Source organism: Hetaerina americana, unplaced genomic scaffold (genome assembly GCF_022747635.1).
Source record: "Hetaerina americana unplaced genomic scaffold, ioHetAmer1.1.p SCAF_44, whole genome shotgun sequence".
Classification (NCBI taxonomy): Eukaryota; Metazoa; Arthropoda; class Insecta; order Odonata; family Calopterygidae; genus Hetaerina; species Hetaerina americana.
The window spans coordinates 3,645,650-3,666,252 of NW_027287030.1; the positions used below are offsets into that span (position 1 = coordinate 3,645,650).

The window sequence follows — 20,603 nt, forward strand, 5'->3', positions numbered from 1 at the left end:
GATTAAAGAGGCATGGGAAGAACTGGAGGTAGGAATGAAAGTGGGCGGGGAATTCGTAAAATCAGTTAGGTTTGCTGATTATCAAGCTTTAGTTTGTCAGTCAGCCAAGGGGCTGCAAGCATTGCTGAGTGAATTGGAAATTCAGTGCGACAGGTATGGGATGAAAATCAATATCAATAAAACAAAGGTTATGCGATTCTCTAGAAAGAAAAAGGCCAAGCTGAACATTAAAATAGGAGGGCAAAAACTAGAGCAGGTAGAACAGTTTACGTATCTCGGAAGTGTTTTGGACCAACACGGTCAAAGTAGTAGGGGGTAAGGAGAAGAATTGCGCTAGGTAAAGTGGCTTTTACAAGGAGGAAAGAGTTGATGCCAGGAACATTGAGTAAAGATGTTAAGAAAAGACTCGTTAAAACTTTGATATGGAGCGTAGCTATGTACGGCGAGGAAACGTGGTCACTGAAGTAGGAGGATAGACGTAGACTGGAGGCTTTTGAAATGTGGGTGCGGAGGAGAATGGAGAAGGTGAAATGGACCAAAAGGAAAACAAATGAGGAAATACTTGGTATGGTGGGCGAAGAGAGGGGTTTGTTGGGAGAAATCCTATGGAGGCAGGAAAAAAAGAAGGAGGGCGTATTGATCGGCAGTGGGATGCTGAAAGCTGTAATAGAGGGGAGAATGTTAGGCAAACGAGGAAAGGGCGGGCGGGAACAGGATGGGGATGTTGGACGGGATGAAGGGAGAAAGGCAGTACTCAGAGATGAAGAGGGACACGATGTAGAGTAGGTTGCTGGATTTTGTGTTTTGTTAGGAGTTACAAAATATTTGTTTATTTCTTTTCATTCTTTAATCTATATTTATTTCTCTTCATTGTATCCTTTAGGATTGTTTTCGCCGCTTGGCTGTTGTTTCCTGTATTAATATTCCTATCAACCATATCCATAAATTTATATTTATATATATACACGTATTGCTTGATACTTTTACCTTGAGTACTTATTATTATATATTATTTTACTGACGGTCACGGTTAAAAAGGCATTTTTCGAAATAAAAAAATTTTTCACTCTTCAATCTCGCATAATATCCATTTCTTTGTAAATTTATAAGTTTCGAAAATTAAAATATTTTGAAGTTGAAGGTTTGTTTCACTTTCAATGACTACCTCGGGTATATTCAAAGGATTCAGGCGATATGTAGTGGAAATTTGTCATTGTGAGAAAAACAAGTTTTTGTGAACCGAAGTAGTTATGAGAAAAACAAATTTTTGTTTTTCTCATAACTACTTCGGGTATTTATTGCCTTTGGATTTATTTTATTGATTGTTTAGTCCTTTTTTTCCAATTTCGTATCCTTTATTTATTTATTTTTTATAATGTTCTGTCGGTTAAGCATGTGACATAGAAAATGGCCAAAATCATGGCACAAAGCTATGGCAAAAGACATTTTACCTTACCCTCCAAAAATTAAAAATCAATTCTGAATGATTTTTTTTGCTACATGCTCTGCCGGTAAGGACAAAGCGAATCCAGATTGTATAACTTTGATTGAATACATTTTTTGGCCTTGGCAATGGAATTTGTTTTTAAGCATGTTGCGAATTTCAATTTTCTTTTTTCTGGTGCCAAATACGGCCGAAAAATTGGCGCCAGTTAAAATGTTATCACATTAAATTTGTTATATGCATATTAACTCTGTCCTCTCTCTCATCTAAAATTCTCCTTTATCCTTTATAAAACTCATAGAGCCCACACCTATTTTGCCCGTGAAAAGCACTGGCGATGCCAACGTGACGATGACTCATACAAATGATGTGGTTCTGATAGATTTCTTGGAAGAGGCGGCAACCCCCTTTCCAGTACTAATGGTACCAGGTCACGGTGAGCAGTCCTTAGTTATATTTTTCCCTTCGAGAAATCATACAGCAGTACCCAAACGGTTCAGACGGACATTATGCCATGTCGAAAAAAATAAAAAATTCGTCATGGAACAGGATGGTGAGGTGGCTAATGTACTGGCTTCCCTGCCCAAGGAACTGGGTTCGAATCTCGGAGGTGTCTTATAATTTTATTGAATGCTTTTTCCTTAAGCGACATTTTCATTGTAATTGTGCATGTACTTTGATTATTTTTGTATTGCATTTTTAGGTGACAATAAACCAACTTACACTATCACTACGACTGGCATAGACCAATCGATTCTAAGTTTTGCCCAGGTTAAAGATGATTGGATACTCTCTGTGACAACAAGGCAAGATTATGAAACCAATAAAGCAAATGTATTCCTGGTTTCTGTTACTATGCAAGGTTTTGACACAACACGGGTGATAATGAATGTGACAAATATTGATGACAATCCACCGTTTCTGAAATCTGAAAGCACTATCTGCACTATTGAAGTAAGTGTGCTCCCTTCACTTCATCATTTCAATTTTAGCCAATTACACGGTTTAAGGAATGTAAGCTGGAAAGCTTGTCTCTTGAATGCAATGAAATTATGATAAAAAAATGTCTATGAATAACCTTGAACTCAGGCTCTATTTTGTTTCAAAGTAAACACGTGAATGTTTCATGAGGTAAGCATGAGAAGAAATCAAATTGAGAAGTCCTAAATTACAGCTCCAAAAATACCTACTCATTGATATATCCTTCGCCCATTTTAAACACACACACACACACATATATACATATATATATATATTATTACTATTATTATTATTAGGTAATCTACCGGTTAAGGTAGGTTTTTGGATGGACGTAATTACTAATTAAATAATTTGTGGCCCCTAGCAAAACACAACATCCTACTCTACATCAGGTCCCTCTTCAGCTCTGAGTACTTTCGTCCTCCCTTCATCCCGTCCAACATCCCTTTCCTGTTCCTTCCCTTTCCTCGTTTGCCTAACATTCTCCCCTCAATTCCAGCCTTCAACATCCCACTGCCGGTCCCCCCTTCAGCCACTTTTCCTGCCTCCATAGGATTTCTCCCAACAAACCCCTCTCTTCGCCCACCATACCAAGTACTTCCTCGTTTGTTTTCTTCTCTGTATATATATATATCTATATATATATATATATATATATATTTATATATATATATATTTATTTATTTATATATATATTTATTTATTTCTATATATATATTATAATAATAAATTGGACAGCAACAAACAATATAGAAACACATAAAAAGATCACTCACACGTTATTTCTTGATCATTTCGACGGAATTCTGCTCCGTCTTCATCGGAAGATATAGAATGATTACTTTTATATCTTCCGATGCAGACGGAGCAGAATTCTGTCGAAATGATCAAGAAATAACGTGCGAGTGACCTTTTTATGTGTTTCTATATTGTTTGTTGCTGTCCAATTTATTATTCAACACTTCCGTGCCACGTCGACGAAATCATCCATATATATATATATATATATATATATATATATATATATATATATATATATATATATATATACACACATTCAAACACGAAATCCCGCCAAACGGCGAATAAATACTCATATATACAGAAACAGATATAAGGAAAAGGGATAGGAACACACATAAAGGACGAACACATTAAAGGTGGGGAAGGCGGAATCGAACGGATCACAAGAGTAAAAATATTTCCTTGACCGGGACTCGAACACCGGATCTTTCCACTTGCCGGGCGGATGCTCTTAACCGGGCGGATGCTCTAATGAGTATTTATTCGCCGTGCCACGAAACGCACTGTCCCTTTCCTGTATGATGTTGTATGAATTCTAACCAACTCAATTACCTTTCCTCTTGTGTTGTGTCTATTTCTCCTTTGGTGGGTGAAACAGCCTCCTGACGCCATCTCTTGGCCAAAGAATCGGGGCGCTTGGCGACATATTAGACCCACGGATCTCCGGGTAAATTACGTTTCCTCGATAGCTCAAGTGGTTAAGAGCATCCGCCCGGCAAGTGGAAAGATCCGGTGTTCGAGTCCCGGTCAAGGAAATATTTTTACTCTTGTGATCCGTTCGATTCCGCCTTCCCCACCTTTAGTGTGTTCGTCCTTTATGCGTGTTCCTATCCCTTTTCCTTATATCTGTTTCTATATAAATGAGTATTTATTCGCCGTTTGGCGGGATTTCGTGTTTGAATGTGTATATATAAATATATGTATATATATATATATATATATATATATGTATATATATACTATCTCTCTCTCTCTCTCTCTCTCTCTATATATATATATATATATATATATATATATATATATATATATATATATATATATATATATATATATATATATATATATATATATATATATATATATATAGAGAGAGAGAGAGAGAGAGAGAGCAGGTCGTGGTGGTCCAGGGATAGATCGTTGAACTACTGACTTGGAGGGTTTCCCGGGTTCGATTCCCGGGCAAGGGAAGGCACTCTGGGCACCTGCAGCTCCACCTAAGCTACGTGATTTTTCGGGCACCAGACCTTCCTAGGATACCATAACCGGCACAGTGAAAGGAACTGGCCCCCTTAACCTAATGTGTGAATTTTACACGCCGTATTGGACTTAGTACTGGGTGAACTCTAACATCACCTACCAAACCGACCTTCGGGTTGATTACTGTTTATGGTTTATATACGTGGTCTGTGCCATAAATGCGCGAACTGTGCAATCTGGCAGCCATAACGTGGATTATAGCCCCGCCCACTAGCCTCGCTAGCTGCCTGAGACCCAATGAGCCGTCTGTGCTTGGCAGATCGTCCAGCTGTGCGTATGGTGCCAGTTACGTTAGTTTCTGTTGTTCTTGTTTTTACTACTTGCCGAAAATGATGGAATCAGGGAGAAACGATTCAACATCATTTTTTTTGGTGAGGTGCGGTAAAAGCTGTCAAAAAATTACTGATATGTTGACAGTTGTTTACGCCACATATGATGCAAGGCCGGGACATCCTTTAACCACCTGTGTTGACGACAACATTGATCGTGTGCGGTCCCTTGTCCATACCAATCGTCGAAAAACTGTCCGAATGATAGCTGATGAACTGAATTTAGGAAAATCAACAGTGCACACTATTTTAACCGAAGATGATGGATGGATCCTTCACCATGGCAATGCACCTGCACATTCAGCATTGATTATTCGCCAGTTTCTGACAAAAAAATCAATCACCATCCTTGATCATCGTCCTTATTCACCAGATCTCGTTCCCTGTGACTTTTGCCTGTTCCCAAAATCCTAAAATTTTATAAGGGGATATCACGGGGAAGATGTGGACACAATAAAGCAAGAAACGACGAGGAAACTAAAAAGCCTAACTGCCGAGGGCTTTCAAGGGTGATTTAAATAGTGGAAAAGAAGATGGAATAAGTGCATAGCCACGAATGGAGAGTACTTTGAAGGGGACAAAATCGATATAGACTAAATTTTGCAAAATAAAATTTTTATGGCCTTAGTTCGCGCATTTATTGGACAGAGTAATATATGTATATACACATACACACAATATATTTATATTATTATCTTTTGATATCGCGTTCTCATGTGTGTAATCACCCCTGCTACTAACTCTAGCGGTAGTGGGCAGCTATATTGTAGAGGGTGTGAGGGTGCCCAACGGCTTCACCCGGAACCAAACCCAGGCCCTCCGATCAGTAACTGAGAGGTATCTCCACGGGACTTATTACACACCGGGATTTAGAAATTATTTCGAAAGTAATTATTGCATATTGTATGAGTAAATCTTAGTATACACGGCAGCAATTTTCTCTCCAGGACGTGATCGTAGCCACCAACAAAATTCAAACTCAATAGATTGATGGTTCAAATAAATTGCTAAAAATAAAAAAATAAAACTCGAACATAAAAACAAAATTTCGATAATTTTTATACCAAAAAAAATGGGTTCGAGCTATGACAGACAGCATCCACCGTATCCACCAGATTTAGCTTCTAGCGACTTTTTTTAATTTCCCAACTTGAAAAAATTTCTCGGCGAAAAACAATTCTCGTGCAACGACGATTTCATCGCCATCACGCATGCCTATTCTGAACACCTTCCGAAATATCACTTTTTGGACGGCTTAAAAATGTTAAAAAACGCTGGGGAAAGATACATTCAAGCACGAAAACTCACCAAATGGCGAACACATATTTCCATGGATGGTTATAAAGAAAAGGGATCGAAACACGCACAATAGACAAACACAGAATATGTAGAGAAGGTGGAATGGTGCACGTAATAAGCGGAAAAAAGTTCCCTTGACTAGGACTTGAACCACGGATTTTAGACTAACTTCATCGATGCTCTACCAATTAAGCTGTGAGCTATAGAGCTAACCTTTTCTTTACTGAAATCCGCGAGGATTTATCTATAACATAATGACCTGATTCTTTGGCCAGGAGATTCCCTCTGGATCTTTTTCACCCACTAACAGACAAATGCACAAGGACTCGAGAGGAAGGGATAGTAGGGAAACCAATCATACAATGTCATAAAGATGTAGTGAGTTCCAAAAAATGCTTAGCTAGAAGAAGGAAATGAGCCACACTGGCCATATTCAAACACAGAAACTCTTCAAATGAAGAATGCATTTACATGGAAATACGTAGATATAAGCCCTCCCCATGGGCTATAATATTGAGGCGGTGGAAGGACTTATGCATTCTGATGACCCTTAGATCTGTGCTGATGGGAGCAATGATAATTGTTCCTGGTAAGATCACTCATGCCAGATAGGTTGAAGGGTGGGAGTCAGATGAAAGTTCATGCAGTGTCTGTTCCTCAGTGAGTGACTGCAAAGGCATCTGACCCCAGTAAGGCAGCCATTTAAGTGATGATGTCACTTTAAATACAGTAACATGGAAGGCAATGGGAAACTACCTCAATTACTTATTCCTAGAATATTATGATGGGCAACATAGAGAACTTGAGTCCTGGCAACTACTACTGGGAACGGCCATATCGGCAATGTTTATGAGAGCTCAACAGTGGGAGACGTTAGGTATCCGTGGCCTATCATCCCAAAAAATCCTTGTGAATTGAAATTGACTGCAGCAGAACAGAAGACACAGAAGATGACCAAACTATGTAGTTAGAATGGGGACTTGGGATATTAGAATGGCATATTATGATGATTTTGAGGACAGGGAGATTAGATAATATAAAGTGAGAGCTAGAGAAAGAAATAAACAGGATTTAGAAATATTGTTGAAAGTATTTCCCATTCAATTTATTTCTGAGCTAAATAAAAAAAATACTTTACCCCAATTTTAATTCAAATATACCCTAACTCCATGTCTTTGAATTTGATGATGTCATAACACATCATACCAATTAGCCTCTGTGAAAAAGTACTGTTTAATTGTGTTTTAATATGAATATTAAGTTGACAAGCCTTTTGATATTGTCTTTCATACCTAATTATTCATTTCTTTTTTATCTTACTTACTGTATAAATTCATATTATCACCTATTCAAACCATATATTGAAAAAATGGCCATTGGCTTCTAATTAATTGCTTACCGTGAAAAATTGACGTGAGACATCTAGCTGAACTTCAGGTTAATTAAGTTAAATGAATTAGCAACTGAAGGAAGATAATTTTCATTTTCCTTTGTTTCTATGACAACTTTTGATATTTTCTAGGAAAACAGGGTTGGTACCACAAAATGTATGATCACTGGTTCAGATAATGACAATAGCTTCGACCATTGGATAGTTGAAGTTTTAGAATCGGTAAGTACATCATTTTTTATTCATTAAATTAAGTAATTGTTGAAGTGTACATTTATCCATTGCCAAGTCTTTGAAATAGTTTTTACATTTGGTTTGATTTCTGATAATGATTTTTTCAGGGTTGATGAAAATAAAAACTATTTTGACTATGCACCCAAAATAGGCAATACTTTATAGCCCTGAGGAAATGTGTTTAAAAATAAACCACATTGTATATTCCAAACTTTTTTTGATAATACTTCTACCAATCTCAGCATACAACCTTCATCTTCAAGAGGTTGTAGGTTAAAAGTGTGTATTCTCTACATCTACCACATCATTGACTGGAGTTAGTTTAGTAGACCTGTACATATGATATTCTAAATTGCTTGGTAGTGTTAGTTTTGCTGGCCCTGAACCTTACATATTAAGAGCAGCTAAATGAGCACTATACCCATAAAAATAGTGTCTGAAGTTCATCTGCTACACTTTTAGACAATGTAATCAGTAATATTTTGTGTTTAATAAATGTTAAACTACATTAGAGTATTTTGTTGAATACAGAAACAGCAGAAATGTTTTGAAATTGACATGAGTTTTAATTACTTCAATGGAAATATTTCTATTTTCATTGTCAAGTAATGCTGCTTTGCTTGATTGATATCCATGTGTAATAATTCTATATGTTTTTCATTTGGTCAAGTTTATTTGCAGGTTCATTTAACGTTTCACTTAAAGGTAATACCATGACAAATGAGGACAGTTGTCCATTTGAAGTGCGATAGTGCATCTTGCACATGTTTAAGTTAAAATTGTCTGTTTTTCTATTGATTGAAATTATCATCTATCATACTGTCGCAAGTATGCGACATAGTATTCCTTCCCTGGCTCCTCCGAATCTCCCAAGTGACCAAAGACACAATTTTGCAAGTATGCAACATAGTATTCCTTCCCTGGCTCCTAATTTGGGTATAAAAGCCCTGGTCGTGGGGCGAAAAGTTGTCAGTTGGCGAAAAGTGGTCAGTTGGTTATCTGGTGGTGACCGGTAGGATGCAAGGCTTCGGCTGTGTTGCGATTGTCGCGACAGTGTGTCCTATTGCTGACTCCTCAACTGACGAGGGCCTTGCCTAGGTTACAAGTTTCATGACCGCGTTCATCCTGCCTTTATCCCTTACTTTCCGATGGACGAGGGCCTTACCCGAGTAGCAGTGTCTGTGACAGCATTCGCCGCTCCCGCAATCCTCGTCGGACTTTACCTTTGGACGAGGGCTCTGCCTGAGTTACGAGTTTCGTGACCACGTCCATCCTGCATTTACCCCGTCCCAGGCAATGTTCCGCCATGCTAATGTTGTCCATTCTTGCGTTAGGTTACCAAGGGTCTAGCCATCCATAATACTCAATTGCTTAAACTTACATAAATGGTGTAATATGACTGATGTTGTATAATACACGTTTTGGTAAGACTCGGCGTATTTAATGTGACTTTCCCCGATACCCTTTGTGTCGCACTCGAAATGCCCCTTGCGACAATACATTGCGAGAGTGTCTATTTAACCTTTATCGCTAAATTAATTGCATGTGCTAATAGCATTTGAAAACCATGAAAAGGATATTCCTTTTTTATTGAACAATAGTTTCAACCTCCAAATGTCTCACCGGATTTGCTTCTTTCAGATTTTCCATGGTATGTTGACAATATGGGTAATCAATAAAGTTTTTGTTATTTGCTTAATCATATTTGGAGAGGTATTTAGAAATATTTTTCAAAAAATATTTTAGATTTTTATTTCAATTATCAAAAGGAATCACCACATTTCTCTATCTGTGGTTATCTCATGTAATGAGGTTGTGTATGGCCACTTATTGACGCATTAATATGTATCCAGCCCCTAGCAAATGAAATTACAATGGAGAATGAAATGTCATAAATTATACACTCTACTACGTTATACAAAATTACACTCTTTTTTCATATTATTCACTTTAGACATCTTCCAATATATCATGTAAATGAGTAGTTTTATTTACCAGTTCGTGGTTGGCATAATGATTCCATAAAAAACCAATAAATAAATAAGTTTATGTAAACAAATGCATCATAATACTACCATGTCAAAAGAACAAGGTTCTACCACCTTCCTTAATGCATGCTAATATGCTGAAACATAGATCAATCAATGGAATCATACTGAATTCATGGATTCATAACATTAACGCACATGAATGTTCATTACCACAGGTATCTTTTCATCAGAATTTATAACAAATTACCACACTCATTGAAAACAAGTGATAAATTAAATAGTTTCAAATTAAAACTCAAGAGTCTCCTTCTAATGAAGTGTTATTATTCATTGAATGATTTCTTTCAATATAAAGCAGTTGTAGTGCCTCATGTTTCTCTTAGATCCTTTTATGTATTTTTTAAAGAAATTTGATGGTGTAGATATGTACCTGTATTTTGTACTTTTATTTGCAGTTGACAACTCCTACAGGGTCCGTACAATAAGTATCGGGACTGGCTCCAAAAATCAAAATTTATTGCAGTTATCATTACAATTACTTAATAATCTTCAAAATGCATTCCTCCTGCATCAATACATTTAGTTCAACGCGTCTGCCACACGTCAAAAGCCCGCTGAAGTCGGTTTCCGGAATACTGTTGAGAACCTACGTCGCCTTGAACTGCCTCGATGGAGTCGAACCGATATCCTTTCAGCTCCTTTTGAGCTATCCTTTGAGGTAATAACGTTGTCGAGAAAATCTTCATCTTCCTGGACGTAGTCCAAAATTGCTTGCTAAATTTCCGCTCGCGACACTTTTTGTTCCTCGCTCAAGACTTTCGGCACCAGCTTCGCGCACACTTTCCTCATCGCAAGATCCTCTGTCGCAATGATGTGGACAGTTCCGACTGAAAGGCCAGTCTCCTCACTGTAATGAGCGATAGTTAAATGCCTGTCAGAGTCCAAAACCCTTTTCACTTTGGCCACCTGAGCATCGGTTCGAACGGTCGTCGGGCGTCCGACGCGGTGCTCGTCTTCGACGAGCTCCTGGCCTTCCTTAAACATTTTGTGCCACTCAAACACTCTTGTTGGGCTTAAGGCATCATCCCCGTAATGAGTTCAACGGTCTCCGATGCGGATTTCCCGAGTTTAACGTAAAACTTCGCAGCATTGCTCGACAGTGCGCTCCATGCTGGCACGATGGCACCACAAACAATCACACGCCACAAAAATCCACCTCCTGTCTCAATGCATGTCCGGAGGCGACTGAACTAAAGTGCGCCTGAGCGGTGGGGGACCCTTCTACTGAGCCGACTGGTCAGATCCCCATCAACCACTCCGTGGAGGCTACAGCGAACTAATCACGACACTTATTGTACGGACCCTGTATATCTAAATGGTCGGTAGGGTCCGTGGGGATTAAAAATATTATTATTATTTATTTTTTATTCCTGTAAATAATAAAACTCTTAGTTTTTATCAAAGGATGTTTGTTTTTTTCTGAAAAATGCTCTAGTCTGAGGACACTCTTTGCCTCTTTCGCAGGACTATTGATGGATCCTGATCCCTGATCTTATAATCCAAATTATACTAGCCTGCAGTCAGTAATACTAATAAATCTATGAATATAATTTTAGTTTAGAAATTGATTTTACATATACTCTTCTTTTTTAGGGCTCACCGAGTAATATTTTCCACCTCACAAACCCAGAAGAAATATCAGGTCAATATATTCAAAATATTACTGTTACTCAACCCTTGGATTATGAAAAAAAAAATATTTATTCCCTGGATGTCAAGGCTCTGGTGAGTGAATTTTTTTACACTATCCCCAGTGAAATATTGTTGTTAAGCCTGTCAGGAGAATAATGAAGTTAGCATGCAGGGGCATAGATAATTTCTTTTCCTTGCGGCTTTACTCTGTTGAGCCCAAGGTTATCTAATTGTATTTGTTTATCTAAATCAAATGTTAAGTGAACTACAGCCCAGAAAGCCCAGGCAATGCAACACTTCCTTGATCTTGAAATAATCCTTAACGTGGCACTGTGCCAATTTTCAAATTTTGAGATACAAGACATAAATCAACTCTTCTTGCATAGCAAGCAGACATATTTCTATACAGTGTATTTCACCCCTTGCTGCATATTATACTTACTTTGCACCCATGGTAAGGATGCAATATGCAACCCTTTTGAAAATTTGAAAAAATCAGGATTTTCCAACTGTTCTGCACAAGCTTGGTCCCAAGGATACCAGATGTATGAGAGACTACCTTATTTCAACATGCAAATGTGAATCAGTCATGAAAATGGAGAATACCAGCATTATTAAAAAAAACAGTAGAGTTGCCAAAAGGGTATATCCTGTGAGACACACCTTGCACTTTTTCATCATGATGTTTTAGGTTTGGGAGAAAATGATGTTCCAGTTGACATGGTTTTTCTAGACTTAAAAAAACTTTCAACAGAGTCTGATAGCAACCTATTCACAAAGCTAGAATCCTATGGCAATGATGAAAATATAATTGCCTGAATTAATAGGCTTTTTTGAATGGTCACATGCTAAGGGTAGTCAGAGATGATATTAGTTCCATTGCAGTAAAAGTCACTTTTGATTCTTTTAGTTTTCAAGCGTTGCGCAATCATGTGAAGTATGTGGAGGCGATGACGCCGTATTGGTTACAGGAGAAGACCATATTACCGAAGGAAGAGTTATCGCACTCGACCGATGAGGAGGAAATTGAAGTTATTCAGATATCGTCGTCACATTAGGCGGCTTTTTCGTTATCATAAACAAAAGCCAAGAACCTGTACTTTGTATGCAGCTCCGGTGATTAAATTAACAAATGATTATATGACGTACTTTGATGAAGATTTTGTATTTTAATTGAAAAGTGTTAACTGGGATGACTATTTTTATGCAATAGATCCCGGTATAATGTTTTAAAATGAAAGTTGGGGTTTTGTGAAAAGTTTTGTTAATTCGTACAGGAAGGTTATGATTGGTAAAATAAAGCTAACCATTGAGCAAACTTATGCCGAAATTCGGCAATATTCTTTTCACGGAAATGATGCGGTTAAGTATGCTGTGTGTTCATCAAGAAATTTTCATTAGAGTTCTTTCATTTTTTCATTATAATAATAAGAGATACGCCATGGAAAAAGTAAAATTCACTTAATTCCCAATGACATAGTGGTTAACAGAACTGTAGTCCTGAGAATTAAGTAATAATTTGGAAATAGCCTTTAAGCAATACAGTATTGATAAGACATGGGAATCAGAATTAAACTTTAAGAAGTCTGAAGTGGTGAATTTTTGGAAAAGTACTACATAGTTCTCTCTCAAAAGTCTACTGTAACAATGCTGAAATGAGAAATGTAGAGTAGATTAAATTACTTAGGCATTATCCTAACTCACAGCATCTCTTAGGTGAAACAAATACAGGGAATATGTGGACAAGCTAGCAAGAAATTGAGACTTATTAGAAGGGCATTGGGAAAATATTAAGAGAGATCACCTCCATGAGTGATACCATCTTTTCCTAGTTAGACCTCATATAGAATACGATGCTAGTTAATGGGAACCTTACAAAGTCAATTTAATTTCTGAATTAGATTTTATCCAGTGAAGAGAAGCTAGATTTGCGAATTATTGTTTTGATAAATGTATTAATGTATTTGGATTATAGGAGAACTATGTTGGGGATCACTCTCAGTGCAAAAATTATATACAGTATAACCCTCTTGCATAAATTGAAAGCTGGTCTCCTCTTTGAGGATAATGAATTTTTATTATTAGCACCAACATACTATGGCAGGCGAGATCATAAAAGTGAGATAGGAGCAGGCATGTGTACATATTGGCAGATTTAATATGTCATAATTTATGTGAAAAATGAGGGATAAGAAAAACTGCAAATAACTGCACTATGGGAAAAATATCTTCGTTTTTACTTGTACCTTATACTTACCCAGGCCTTTTTAATTTTTGGCGGTTACCCTGTATTCCTACCCTCCAATATTCTCCATCATTGCAATTTTCTTGTTTCAAACCTTGACCCCTAATCATTTCAGCTATATCTGATTTCCATGTTTTTCTATGCCATAAATGTTTTCTTCTTTCCGGCAATGACCATTTAAACAGAGTCCTTGGCCAACTTTCCTTGTCCATTCTCTGAATATAATCATACCATTGGAGAGCCTGTCTCTGGAATCTTTAAACCACTGGTTGTTTTCATGGTCATTACCTTTTTAATTGTTTCATTTTGATTTACTCTCAACATTTATGTCTTTCCTACATTTATTTCATTTCAAACTCTTTCTCCTCTCTTAAAGCAGTCTTCATTATAAACTTTAGCTCCTCTTCTGATTCCACCAATACTGCTTGGTCATAAATATATTTCACAGTCTATATTTTTTCACCTCCCAATTTTCACCACAGCAACTCTTCCTTTTTCTAAGGCTTTATTTGTAAGCTTTTCATCATAAACATTGGAGAGATTTGGTGGCAGACATCATCCTTGTCTGACGACCATACCAATTCCTATCTCATCTGTCCCATCACTTCCTACTCTTACCAGCACTTTCTGTTTTGCATACAATTCTTGTATTAGTCCTTTATCCTTCCAGTCTAAACCAATATTTTTATGAGTTCTCAGCAGCACAATCCAGTTGACTCTGTAAAATGCCTCCTACCAATCAACAAAATATTATACCAGTCCTGATTCACAACTAACATTTTTTGACCTGCCAACCTTAGAAACCCAATGGCATCTCTTTTTCCTTTACCCTGTCTGAACTTTCCATTTCTTCTATCCCCTCATAGTGTCTTTGAATACGGTTTTATTACCTTTATCAGTCAATATCATTAATTCATTATTAAGTTTCCTGTATTGTTTTCTTCCATATTAGGAAAAGTCATTTTTTCATTTTCTACCAGTTTCATCAGTTTTATCTAATGTACTCTGCATAATCAACTCTCTTTTTTCCTTTTCTTTTTCACTTCTCCAACTTCTTCTCCTGAAACCATAAGCATTGTATTTTGAATGTCAACCCTTCCTCTCTTTATATTTATAGTCAGTCTTGAATCTTCCAGTTTTTTCTCAAAATTTTTCACAATCTCTTTACAACTTTCATTCTAATGTAAAGAATGAAAGTTTTCATTCTTCTTCATTATGCAAAGGGTAACAAAATATTTTGTGTAATTTTTTCTAGTTAATCTACCGGTAAAGGTAGGTTTTAATTGGACAAAACTTACCATCAAACTATCTTGTGTCTCCCAACATACTACTCTACCACAAACCCCTCTTCATCTCTGTATACTTCCTTCCTCCCTTCATTTTGTATAACATCTCTATCCTATTCCCTCTCCTTCCCTGTTTTCTTAAAATTCTCACCTCTATCACAGTCTTCAACATCCAACTGCCAATCAATATGCTTTTCGTCCATTTTTTCTGTCTTCTTAAGATTTCTCCAAGCAATCCCCCTTCCTCTCCCACCATACCCAGCACGTCCTCGTTTGTTTTTCTTCCTGTCCACGTCACCATCTTCATCTTTCTCCACACCCACATTTCAAAAGTCTCCAATCTACACCTATCATCCTGTCTCAACGATTGTGTTTCTGCACTGTACATAACTATACTCCACATCAAAGTTTTAACAAAGCCTTTTCTTGATATCCTTATTCAATGTACCTGTCATCAATTCCAAATCTCCAAATTGTCTCCAATTCCAAATTTGTCTACTATTTTGACTTTATTGGTCCAAAATATTTTCGTGAATAGTTCCAACTGTTCTAGTTTTTGCTTACTATTTTAAGTTTTAGCTTAGCCCTCCTCTTCTTCTAAAACTGCAAAACTTTCATTTTATTTAAATTTAATCTCCTCTCTTATCTATTACACTGACTGACGTATCCAATGGGCTCAGCAATGCTTGCAAGCCCTTGGCTGAACAAAAAACTTTAGCTTGGTCATCAGCAAACCTAACTGTTTTAATGAATTCCCCACCAACTTTCATTCCTATCTCCAGTTTATCCCATGCCTCTTTAATTATTTTCTCCTCATATACATTCAATAGCACAGGTGATAATTGACAACCCTGCCTTACTCCTCTTCCTAACACTGCCCAGCTGGACTCTCTGTCCCCCACTCACACCTGAGTAGTCTGGGACATGTACAGGTTGCAGATTAGCCTCCTATCCCTCCAATCTATTCCCATTTAATGCTATGTATTCATTAGTTTTCCCAATTCACTCTATAAAATGCCTTTTTTAAGTCTACAAAACAAGCAAATATGTCCTGATTGTATTCTACATTCCCTCTTTTAGTGAGCTTCTTACTGCAATGGCATCATGCATTCCTGAATTCAAAATGATAATTTCCTTATTAGATAACTTCCTGAATTCAGACAGATAATATCCTAAATAATCATTTGCTCTGCTCTGCACCCTTTTGTTGATGATCCTGAGAAGCAATTTAGCTGCCAGTAAAATCAAACTTATTGTTCTGTGGTCCTCACACGATGTAGCCGTCACCTCTTTTGGAATAGGCTATAACACTGATCTGACAAAGTCTTCCAACCGCAATGCTTTCTCATAAATGCTAAAATTTTCAAAATAACTAATGAAATTTATCAACACAAGTTTTCCAGGGATAAACTTAATTTAATAATTCAAAATTATTCAATAAGGAATTAAATTGAGAGTTGAAAACCTTTCATAAGAGAAGAGTAAAAGGTCTTAAGGAGAAGGGTAGGTTGAATATTATTGATAAAATTAAGAAATTAAGAGAATATTCCTTGTGTTATGCATTCATTCTTGCACAAAAATACCAATTTACTCAAAGTTTAGCTGCAGAGCACTAAATTAAAATATTAAGAATGATCAATAACTAACAGGCAATCAATACCTAACCTTTTGCCTCTACCTTGGTACATGTTCCCTGATCTATGTAAACTATGGTGTGGTGCAGAGCAATCATCCCACAAAGAAAAGTAATCCTGAACCCATCAACACATGCCTTTTCCTCCTCAAGGTGGTCCCTGGATTTTGAATGAAGGCAGGATTGTAAATAATATTTAAGTATGAGCAAATGAGTAAAACTTATTCTGGATAAATCATAATTAATTTTTTTTGCAAAATTTACAGGATAGAAACTTCTCAACAATATTATCTATTATTGTAAAAGTTACAGACATCCCAGATGAACCCCCTGTGTGGTCCTCATGGAGTCCAATGTATACAATACCTGAAGAAAACCGTTTTGTGAGTACATTTATAGTATGGATTTTTATCAATTTTTGATGCAGTACTTTCAAAAATATTTTTACAATGTCTGAAAACATTTGACTGTTACCTTTTCAGCTAAACCTCATTAACTATTCAGGTCATATTAAAAATGTTCATGATAATCTATTAATGATATAGGCATTAGTAAGGAAAATATGCCTTGGGAGTAAGCAATGGTAATTATTACCTTGGAAGATCACAAATTGTGTCAATCTGCAATGATAAATTTGTGCATTGTGAAGCTGGATGCCTGCCCCCCTTACCCTCCCAATTGCAAAACTAATTCTGAAAATTTGCATAGAGTTGGTTCTCAAGTAGTTCTGTCAACCTCCAAAATATTAGAATTAGTTGTCATTAACCTTTTCAGATAATAGGATTAGAAATCCCAACTTTACACAGCTTCCCCTATTGCAGAACTAATTCTGAAACTGCACAGAGTTATAAAATGTGTAAAATATTAAAATTATTTTTGCAATGGGTGCTAACATTCCGGAGTTCATTGTAAACGCATGGTCAGTTCAGTGATAACAGCCTGAAATTTTGATGATGGAAATTAGCTTATATTTTACCTGAGAATGTAAGCATTTAAATGCATTATACAAAGTAAATGCCTATGTTATATTACAATTTTATCGTTTTGCTTAATGGTTAATTGCCACAAATAAAATGCTGCCAATATTATTGACTTGTACTGCAACAGGTGGGTTCAACTAATTCATGAACGAGCCTTAGTTAGATATGATCATTTTTTTTAATTACAGGTATAGCAACTAATCAAATTATTGTCATTTTCACCTTTCTATTTACTTTTTGTTAAGCAAACATATTTTTATTAATTCTTCTCATAGGTATTTCCTCACATTTTATGTCTGCATTTACATTTCAGTCTGTACCTCTGAAGGCCTATGATGGTGATGTTAAAATCAATGGCTCAATATTCTACAAGTTGGAGCATTCTAATAGTAAGTTAATTATCCCCTTCTCAAGAAATATGCGTTTTACAGAGTGGTAGGACTTGAGTGATCTGATTGCTTCCAAAGAAAACCTGAAAATGACCACCTTCACAACAATTAACCCTTCTTCATTTCCACATGCTTTCTTCCTCCCTTCATTCCATTCACCATTCTCATTCTCGTCATCTCTCTACCTCCTCTGTCAAACAGTCTCCCCTCTATCAGTCTTTCAAATTCTGGCGCCAATCAAGAAACCCTGAATCTTACAAATTTCTTCCAAAAACCTTCTCCCCTCCACTGCCTTGCCTAGTAACTCCAAATTATTTTCTTTTGCTTCATTTTTGATTTTTCTATTCTTCTCCATGCACAATTTCAAAAGCCGTCATTCCTCACTAATCCTCATTTCTCAACTTCATGCTACAATACAATACTCCATATAAAATTTTTCAATAATCTATTTTTTAACATCCTTAAACAAGATCCTTTGTCATTAATGACTTTCTCTTTTAAAAATATTCTTTTCCAAAAGTGATCCTTCTAAAGTCTCAACTATTTAAGTTCCATCTAAAACAGTTTCTATACAGGTTAACAATCCTAACAGCATTCTAATCTTATTGCTCAACTTTAATCCTATTTCTGGGAACCTCAATCACTTTATATAATTAAAATGGTTCTCATCCAATACCTATGATTCGCACAAATTTTTTTATGTGCTCTTATTTTATTGCAATTCTTAAGATAACTGGATAGCTAATCTTAATCATCTGTAAATCTAAATGATTTTATGGCTAACTCACCAACTTAATTCCAACCAGTAGCTCTCTCTACCTAAGCCTATTTTACAATGTAATCTGTATGTATGTTCCTAGTGATAATGGGCAGCACTGTCTTACCTCACTGCTTAGCTCTACCCATCCTGATTCTCCCACCTCACTCATTGGCACAGTCTGCAACATCTTTTGGAAAGGTCGCCAATCCCCATTGGCAAATAACCCAATCTGTAATACATTCATTAGTTGCATTCAGTTTACTCAGTCGAATACCTTGATTCACAGAAAGCATACAATTTTATCCTGGCTGTATTCTATATTTCTTTAATCTGATATCTGCTGGTTAGATGTAAATTCTCATCTCTTTACTAGAAATTGATGCCTAGGTTTGAATTGATTATGAGTATGTATTGTGAAGGAAAGAATAAGACTTGAATTTGTCAATGATGATATCTCCCACTCTCATTTTATCCTGGTGGCCCAATATACCACTTTGATTTGGGGACATAATAGTTCCTTCAGTATCTCAAGTAAGCTACAGTGCTCTGCACTCTTCCCAATTCATCAGTATAGTCTGCGTGCTTTGTGACTAAAAGATACCCTTCCATCTTTTATCGCCACTTGATTGCCATCATGGCATGAAACATACCAATGAACTTTCTAAACCCAAAACTCTCCTCCCTTAAATAATTACTTACTCTTCACTATCTTTTTGTTTGCAATTCTTATACTGACCTAGTTGCTTTAGATATCAAAAACTTACAGTCTTCTAGGTCATCTTACATGGGTCTGCCTTTTCCTTTTTTACAGATAGAAATTAATACCTACACAAGGCCCAATCACATCCTCACAAGTTTTATACCTGAGGACATGAAAAATATTTCTATATTCTTCTCCTAAGCGTATTGAGTAGATTCTAAAATTGTGTATTTCTAAGTTGCTGACTGACTCGAGGGCCTGCATTTAACTCCCAGGGATGCCTCTGAGCACCTTAGCCTCGCCCTGTCTATGTGATTTCTTTGAGTACCATATGGTCTTGGGAGTACTTAGGTGTCATACTTTGATGTAAGAATATATATTATTGGAAACACATTGGTTAAGGTAGGTTTTGAATGGGCACACCTAATACAAATTTAAAACAAATGATTTTATTGCTTTTCCTTACAAAACACATATTGGCATTCAGCACAACAATATCCCCTGTTCATTTCCATATACAGGGGATCGAGATGGTGCGGGGGCTAAAGTACTGGCTTCCCACCCAGAGGGCCTGGGTTCAAATCCCAGCATTGAATATTTTTCAGAGGTATCTCGATCCCTACTTGAGATGCTTTGTGGAGGGCACTTTGAGTGAGTACACCATCCGTCGGATGGGATGTTAAGCTGCAGACCTCTTGGTGCCTTTCGTATAGAGTAGGCTAATGCCGATGCCGGTTTTCTCTCCACCCTTCATCCTTTCCTGTCCACCCCCTATGGCGCAAATGACCTCAGCTGTCGGTCGCCTCCCCTAAATACTACTACTATTTCCATATACTATTTCCTTCCTTCCTTCATTTTGTCCAAGGTGTCCATTCTATCTTTACCCCTTTCTCATTTACTGAAAGTTCTCCCCTCTATTACAGAGTTCAATATCCCATTGCCGATCAAACTGCTGTGCATCCATTTTTCCTGCCTCCTTTGGATTACTCCCAACTATTCCCTCTCCCTTCTCACCATACCTGGCACTTTCTTGTTTGTTTTCCTTTTTGTTCTTTACACCTTTTTCTTCCTTTGCCAGTGCCACATTTCAAAATCTTCCACTCTAAGCTAATCGTCTTGCTCCAACCACCATGTTTATGCACCATGCAAAACAATGGTCCACATCAAAGTTCTGATAAGCCATTCATTA

General features: G+C 36.9%; 1 protein-coding gene across 1 annotated transcript in view; it reads left to right on the top strand.

Moving 5' to 3' along the window:
- Window positions 1–1,795: 1,795 nt before the first annotated feature.
- The window catches only part of LOC139692898 (cadherin-AgCad1-like), an 89,167-nt gene continuing 70,359 nt past the window's right edge, over window positions 1,796–20,603 (top strand). Inside the window, exons 1-6 of the mRNA XM_071591215.1 lie at window positions 1,796–1,880; window positions 2,148–2,398; window positions 7,637–7,726; window positions 11,383–11,514; window positions 16,852–16,968; window positions 17,879–17,954. Coding sequence (XP_071447316.1) covers window positions 1,796–1,880; window positions 2,148–2,398; window positions 7,637–7,726; window positions 11,383–11,514; window positions 16,852–16,968; window positions 17,879–17,954 — 751 coding nt within the window. The remainder of the gene's footprint in view (window positions 1,881–2,147; window positions 2,399–7,636; window positions 7,727–11,382; window positions 11,515–16,851; window positions 16,969–17,878; window positions 17,955–20,603) is intronic.